Raw genomic sequence first — 7,857 nt, 5'->3', positions numbered from 1 at the left:
ACACACACACACACACAACAGATGAACAATCACAGTGTGACAGGAGGCTGTTGATGACTGACACTCAGTTGATCTTATCTGGTGCAAAAGGGGTAAAGAGAGGGCCACAGAGAGAAAGAGAGAGAAATAGTGCAGGAGGGGGTCTCTGCTGCTGTGTTGTGTTCCTGTCACTCCTACATAGTTTATTCCTCTGCTCCTTTCTTTCTCTGCCTTCTCATCTTCTACTACATCACTCCGCTCGCTTATATAGAAAGAAAGAATGTCAGCAGGGCTCATCTGTGATCTGGGACTCCAGGGAAAGAGATCCATTTACCTCCAAGAGGTCCTACTATGACCGTTTACCCATGAGACCTCAGCTACAGTAGCACTGTATACCCGGTCCTTCATGTTATGAGGCCGGAGGGGGATGGGGCTGGCAGGGGAATAGGGATCTGCAGAGGGTTGGTGGAAAAGAAAGGGCTGAGGAAGGAGCAGGGGGCAAGGCTGACAGACTGTGAGAGATTGAGCGGGCATGGTGAATTAACGGAAAGAAAAGGAGGGAGGGAGGAGCCTAGTCCTTCCATCCTGTCCTTAATGCCCCTCTGGGGAGCACACTGCCCGTAGGTGAGTATTAGCCATCAGCCTGTGGGCTAATGGAGGGTATGAAATAGAGTACATACAGATGACCAGTGGTAGACTAATCACTGGGGACACTCATAATAAGTAGAGCTGGTGGTAAACAAGCTCTCACAAGTCAGATTATGGACGTGGGTCCCACTCAAAGAATATATATTCAATGCTGTTGGATGTGTAGAAGTAAATAAATTGTGCATATGGATTACTTTATTGTGAGCTAGAACTGAGAAAAGGCACAGCAGCTTCACTCGCTTACATCTAATATGACCTTTGGCCTACCTCAGTCAGGGTGACAGAGGTCACCACAAAGTCAGGGGGGTGAGTGTCAGGGTGTTTTCTGAAGTGTGCGCTGAGGTGTTTGAGGTGCTAATCTCCTCTCCTCCTGGTTGAGTGGTCAAGCTGAATGGAGGTACAGCTTGTTTATCTGAGGGGACCGCGTTACCAGGATTCCCTCTACAGCTGGGCCAGGCACGCTCAGCTGAGCTGTCAGCTCGCAGAGGTTACCGCGGCTGAGAGCAAAGATAGCTCAGCACACACACACACACACACACACACACAGACACACACATAAACTGCACATATACACAGAGGAAGTTCTTGATTTCAATGATTATTTATTAAATGTAAAATATCTTTAGCACAGATTAAAAATCAGACACCTCCATCTATTTTAAACATCACAGACTGAAAAAAAAACCATTCCTGAAACAGAATCACAATCCCTTTGGAATCCCACTTTCAGGATAGCTAGTCCACGAGGCTGGGCAGAGGGCTGAGGCAAAAACTGCACTCCTCTTGATCCCTATACTGGAGCTACAAGCCAGGAAATACTTTCCAAATGCATGCTGTAGCCTTGTCACATTGGATTGTAGAAAATAATTTTCATCCATCAAGTACCTTTAAGAATTCAGGTATTTACCAGGTATAGATGAGAAAAGAATTGTAGTTCAACATGTCTGTTCTCCTAAAATGTGACTAAAATAGTATTTGCAAGAAATTATCAGCACTTGTTTACTATAGCGTGGGTCTTTCAAATCACAGGGTGCCGCTTCTGCGCTGTCTGTGATTGACAGCTTACCAAACTTCAAGCAGGCTGTAAAAAAAACTTTTTTGGTTCCAACCCGAAACTGTTTTCTTGACCTGCTGCATATCCAGAGGGCCTCCACATAACAAGCATGGATATGCTGTAATGATCTGTGGTTCATGCCAGGAACTGAACTTCTCAAATTATGTCCCAGGCATAAGGGGCTTTGCCAACATTTAGCACTGCTGCTGAATTGGAGTGCCATCACAGAGGTCAGCTGGTGAATGCTCCCCCTCTCTTTTCTGCTCTGCCTCAACCCTCGCTGCTGTACAAATGCCAACTGACAACAACTGACACAGATGGTGAGCAGAAACACAGAAGGACAGGCAAAGGAAGAGAACCACCCACAGGAGTAAGAAAACAGGAAGACTCTACACACACTGTCCAAGAGAGGATATTGCCTGACAATATTATCAACTCATTTATTTTTAATCTTTTCTTTTTTTTACTTTTTTAAATTATTCTTTTTTTTTTTTTCAGCACATGCCATATGAGAATTTGGGGATTATAAAAGTACCTGAAAGAATTGCTAGGTTTTCAGCATGCATAGCTGTTTGTATTTACATGTTTGTATGTACAGGAATGGGCCAAAAACAGACTGCTCTACAGTACTGGGTTTATTTACATCCAGGTCAGAGGGAGAGGTCAGTGTCATAACTACAGATGTGGGGGTGAAGGGTCACATGCATAGGGTCAGAGAAAGCTCATACGGCTGAGTACAACTTGGATAATGGAGACACAGAACAGAACACAGCAAAGTAACATTACTGGTAATTCAACAACATCACATCTCCCCACATAAACCTTTTTGCTTTTGAATACGCTCAATAAGGAGTTTTCAGCAACTGATTATTGCGTAACACTATACAAGGACATTTCTATTGCAAGTCCATGAGGTCCTTGGGTATTGAGTCGATTGGAAGACTTGGATCTGATCCCAGAGCAGTTCCAGAGCCGTAGTAGTGGATCCCAGGCTCGTTCCTGCTTATCTACAGTCAGCTTATTGCAGGGTGTTTGGTGAGTATTCTCTCAGCATTTGGGTGTGTATTTATTACCCACAGAATCAGATATACAAAGTAATTAAAATCTGCTCTCACTTGGTTCTGTCCTGCTCCTTTGGTTTGTCATATTGCTGTGGTGCTGTGATCTTTATGCATTAGTTTTAGATTAGAGGTTCAGTTTTGATTTAGGCTTGTTTTGGGTGCACTTCTTCTGTCCCATCTTCTCCCCTCCCTCCCTAAATCAGTGTGGTAGTAGCAGAGCTGGTTTTCTTTTGGGGAATGTCCAAGTCTGAAGTCCTGGTCAAGTCTCAAGTCTTCATTGCCTCTGAATGCTGACTGTGCTCATTAATGACATGGCACTAGTGAACACCTTTTTAAATGTTGTTTTTACATAGCTTTAACCAGATCTCCTCAATGCACTTTGTTAGATCCTTTAAATAATACTAAGAAATAGCTTTAAATTTGACAAAGATGACTTGGAGGGCCCATAATAAAATATTTGAAGTAGATCCATGTGACTGGCTTTCTGAATTGCGCAGCAATATGCAGGGCAACCAGACAATCATAAACGTAATCACAATGATTAAGTGAATGCGCTTTATTTATCACAGCTACAAAACCTTTGCAATAACCTGCAACATGGCAAATTGCGGGACATTATTGTTATATTATCAGTGAGAATGTATCCAGTCAGAACTGTTTTAAAGTCTCATGTCAAGTCAAGCTGTCAGGCAAGTCCAAGTCTACAGCTCTGCGTAGTAGAGAACAACTCACAGATGTTTGTCGGAAAACTACTGTACACAAGGTAAGGATTCACATTTAGTTGTAGAAGATAGAAAGACACACAGCAAAATCCATCAGTTTGTAGACAGCTAAGTTTACAGGCATAATCTACAGTTTCACATGGGTTAGAAATGGCTGTTATGCCAGAGATGTATATGATGCACACTGGTTCAGTGACATTACCTTTCATGTAGATTGTTCTGAGTGTTTATTTGCGTATCCGTTCGTGCTCGTGTGCAGGCACATGCTCATGGTAAGACATGCACATTTGAATACTGTATGTGTAACTGTGTATCAAGGTTGATGCACACCCCCCTCTTGTTCTCTTTCTCAGTACCCCACACACCTCTTGTCTGCAAACGCACACACACACACACACACACATACACACAATGATAGATGGCTGTGGTGGGTGGTTGAGCATGTTAATGCCTAATCTCATCAGCCTTATCTTCTACAGAGGTCACAAGGTCAAGTGGTGAGGGGGATGAGCTAAACACCAATAAGATAGCACACTGCTGGATGCACAGCACAGTCCGTGTACTGATCCATGCACTGCTAACTGGACTGCCGCAGGTCATAGAAAAACAGTTGTACAGACTTGCTGTTCTAGGAAAATAAATTAAAGAATGAAGTCAGCCACATAAATCTGGATTATGAACATGAAAGTTTTTTTTTTTATCAATATTTCAACTTACAGCAGGACCAGTGTTTGGTAACTGGACACAAACAAACTGCTTTGAAAGTCAGCCAAGTTCAAGGGGGCATCAGCGAGTCAGAGCCTGCAGCACTGAAATCTTCAGTGGAGTTTAAAAGTCATTTAGCTTTCAGACGAGCTAAATCAGATGCCCTAAGCAAGGGAGATGAGTTAAACTGAGCGTGTGTGAACCTGCAACTCAGAGACACTGCTTGGCATTTGTCTGTCTTTGATATGGCAACATGTGATGTGGATGAAGTTATCGCCCTGCTGGCAGGTGAGACAGACAGCGGCGCACAGAGAGATGCTGCCTTTTCATCTGCTGTTTACCAGCTCTCTCATCACACTGCGCTTCAAACACACTCAATCTGCTGCTGCGACGTTACCAACCAGGGCTCCTCCTGGCGGAAGTTTACTTAGAGCTTAGAGGGGGTTGTGTGTAAGTGTGGTTGTGTGAGTGTGTGGGTTTGTGTGTGTTAATGAGAAAAATATTTCTTGGAATCTGGTTCGTGTGCATATTTTTGTACTTGTATGTGAAAGTATGATCTTTCCTACTTCATGTGTGTTGGTTTCACAGCTGCTTTAAGAAGCTGTTCAAACAGTTGGCATGTAATATGGCTCCATAATGCATGTGTTTGTATGTTTGTGTCTTGCCCGTGTTTGACTGCTGCGTACGGGGTTGTCTCACTGTGTGCCAGTGCTCTGTGCTAAACATTAGTCCTTAGTCTTCACATCAGTGTTCCCTCTCACTCCCCTTCCCTCCCCCCATCTCACTGTCGCTGCCTCTCATTGGGAGATAAAGAGGCGAGCCATTTCATGTGGCCATATAGAAGTCGTCTCCAGCCCCGGAGTTTGCAGGGAAGCTGTCACAGCAGCTTTTAGCTGGAGCTGCAACATGAAAGATCCCTCTTTGAGCAGTTGGGTTATGTGTGTAATTCTCTCTGACGTGTTTATTCTGCTGCAGTTTCAACTTTCATTTTCAAATGTCACAGAAATCTCCCTCCTCCAAGAATATCCCTACTAATTACTGACTGATGGCACAGGGTATATTAGTAGAACTTAGCAGGTTCCATCCAAATACTGCAATGTTACTTTCACAATGCGTCAAAGTTTGAGATGACATGAAACAGAGTCAGATTCTGGGGTTGAGACTTGAGTGATTTTCAGATTTAAACTTGCCTAGAAAAGGATTTACTGAGAAAGAGCCAGAGGGAAAGCCTTGTGGTGTGTGTGTGTGTGTTTGTGTGTTTGTGTTTGTGTTTGTGTATTGTATGTGAAAATATCACTTCTGATTTTAAACACTTAGGTACAGAATTGTACTTGCATCATTTCCAATACTCAACTTTGAAAGCCTGGCTGAACCCATATACACGTCATGTGAAAATATACATATTCATAACCAAGGCATTAAAACCTGCACTTTTACAATATACATAAAAGCTGTGGTTTCCCTGGTGATTCCCATCCAGACAGGAGCTGGTGTAAATTTTCTTGTCATAGTTCTGACCTTCTCCACTGTGAGTCTATACATCTGTAGCATTCACATGGTCCCATATAGCCAGAGGTCCTGTACACACCGGGTAGAGAAATAAATAAATAAATATATGTATATAAATATATGTACAGTATGGGGTTATGCTGTTCCCATGGTAATATGACCCAGTCATCATGGGCTGCAGGGAGAGGGGAGAGACAGCGTGTGGAGTCTTTTTTTTTTTTCCTGTTGACACTCTGTCCTGCTGTCTCGTTTTTGTCTGTGTGTGCGTGTGTCTGTATGTGTATGTGTAGATATGTGTGTCTCACAGAGGACATAGCGATGTGGTCGGTGTCCGTTGTTTGTCCTCTCTGTTTCTCTGGACAGGACACGTCCTAATGTCTGTGCGTCAGTAAATGAGTTCTCTGTATTTTGTCTCCTCCTGCAGGCTGACTCCGTCTCGTTGCCTCAGTTCAATGATCCGCCCACTGAACTCGTATCTCTTTCTGTGTGTTTCTCTGTCCACAGCAACAAGGGGCGGCCACCACGGTGTACTGTGCCATGGCTCCGGAGCTGGAGGGGTTAGGTGGCATGTACTTCAACAACTGCTTCCGCTGCCTGCCATCCATCCAGGCCCAGGACCAGAGCAGCGCTGTCAGCCTGTGGGAGCTCAGCGAGCGCCTGGTTGCAGAGAGGTCTGCAGGCATACAGGCCCTCTGATGGACAGAGGAGGAGGAGGAGGAGGAGGGGGACTAGCCGAACAGGAATCAAAGAGGAAGGATGGCAGGTCACGGTGATGTCCAGTTAGTTGTGAACTGAATAAAATGTAACTGTACTCTATACAAGAGAGCTGCCAAACCACGGAAGTCCATCTGGATATGTTACGTCACTATAGGGGCTTAAACATTACATATACGGTACAGGAAGGGGTTTCATATACACTCCATTGAATAAATTAAAGTTTGAGTTGTGTTCAGCTCTGCTGTGGTAGTTTACAATGGGAGGTGGGGACGGGAGAAGATTTGGGACCAATTCAGGGATCTCTTAAAGTTTGTTCTATCTCTGTTTATCTCTGTTTATAACTCTCCCAAGTCTTCTCCATTTCACGACTGTCTATTTAAAAGAGCGAAGTTCAAAGAAGCTAATTACCTGTCTTGATAACAATACAGGGTTTCCTAATAAGCATACACCATGTGGCATATGCATCTGTTTCCAGCAATAGTGCACTATGTGGCAAATATTGTGTCTTCCCAGTTAATGTCTGTATATTCAGTATCCTCTTGTCTAGTTCTACGTAGATGTTGATGTTTCCTATTGAGATACAGAGAGCGTTGGTTAATCTTTGTGCTAAATCTTTTTGGGCATAGAAGAAATAAGGAGTAATGGGAATGTGACACTCATGGATATACAAACACACTAGAGTGGTATGATTCTTATGGCTATTTACATTATTCTGCAATAATTGTATTTCTCATCAGTGTCCCTATTCCTTTTCTGTACATATATTTACAATATCCTGATTTCTGGGCATGTGCTAAAGGGCTGTGGACATCATATTTTTTCTGTTTGCTATTTTTCTCAACCTACGTATTAATAATCTAAACTCTGGTAAGTCTAAATTACAATTTGGAGGTATTTCTGGGATGATCTTTGTCCATATGAATAGCAAATACAGATGGCGGAGAATCTTATTTCCAGAGTCCGGGATCTTTAATTTCTGTGTTTCTTCCCTTGTTGTTGGAGCAGAAGAATATGAGTGATTTCAGTCTCCTGTTTTTATTTTATCGTCATTGTTTTAATATTGAACTCTGGCTTTGGGTTGGCTGTTGGGTTGCCTGTAAGCCACTGTTAGGACGCTTTTGAGACATTGTGCTTTATGGCAGTCTGGGTGCCGTAGGTTGCTCTTGAAACATCAGCATTCCAGTGTCATGATATCTGTAAAAAAAACAATGAGAAAGAACATTTAATAAAGATCTGTTTTAGAGTAACATTTGTGTGACATCTTTTTAGACATAGAAAGTGGAAATCCATTTATTTGGAGCCCATTAGGGGGGATATTTGTGTAGGTAGCTGACAAGTGTGTCAGCACACTGAAACACTGAAATCTGACAACGTAGAAGAGAGAAGAAAAATGCATTCAATGTGTACTAAGAATCATCAGCATTACAGTGTGTTTAATAATACATTTATTAAAATGCTTTAT

The 7,857-nt window shown here is 42.9% G+C and overlaps 1 protein-coding gene across 1 annotated transcript in view; it reads left to right on the top strand.

Moving 5' to 3' along the window:
* The window catches only part of wwox (WW domain containing oxidoreductase), a 126,164-nt gene extending 118,522 nt beyond the window's left edge, over positions 1 to 7,642 (top strand). Inside the window, exon 9 of the mRNA XM_035665712.1 lies at positions 6,183 to 7,642. Coding sequence (XP_035521605.1) covers positions 6,183 to 6,374 — 192 coding nt within the window. The 3' untranslated portion in view covers positions 6,375 to 7,642. The remainder of the gene's footprint in view (positions 1 to 6,182) is intronic.
* Positions 7,643 to 7,857: the final 215 nt, after the last annotated feature.

The sequence above is a fragment of the Morone saxatilis genome, unplaced genomic scaffold (genome assembly GCF_004916995.1).
Source record: "Morone saxatilis isolate NCDOM2014 unplaced genomic scaffold, NCSU_SB_2.0 Contig2, whole genome shotgun sequence".
In the NCBI taxonomy this organism is placed as follows: domain Eukaryota; kingdom Metazoa; phylum Chordata; class Actinopteri; family Moronidae; genus Morone; species Morone saxatilis.
This window is presented reverse-complemented; position numbering and strand designations above follow the sequence as displayed.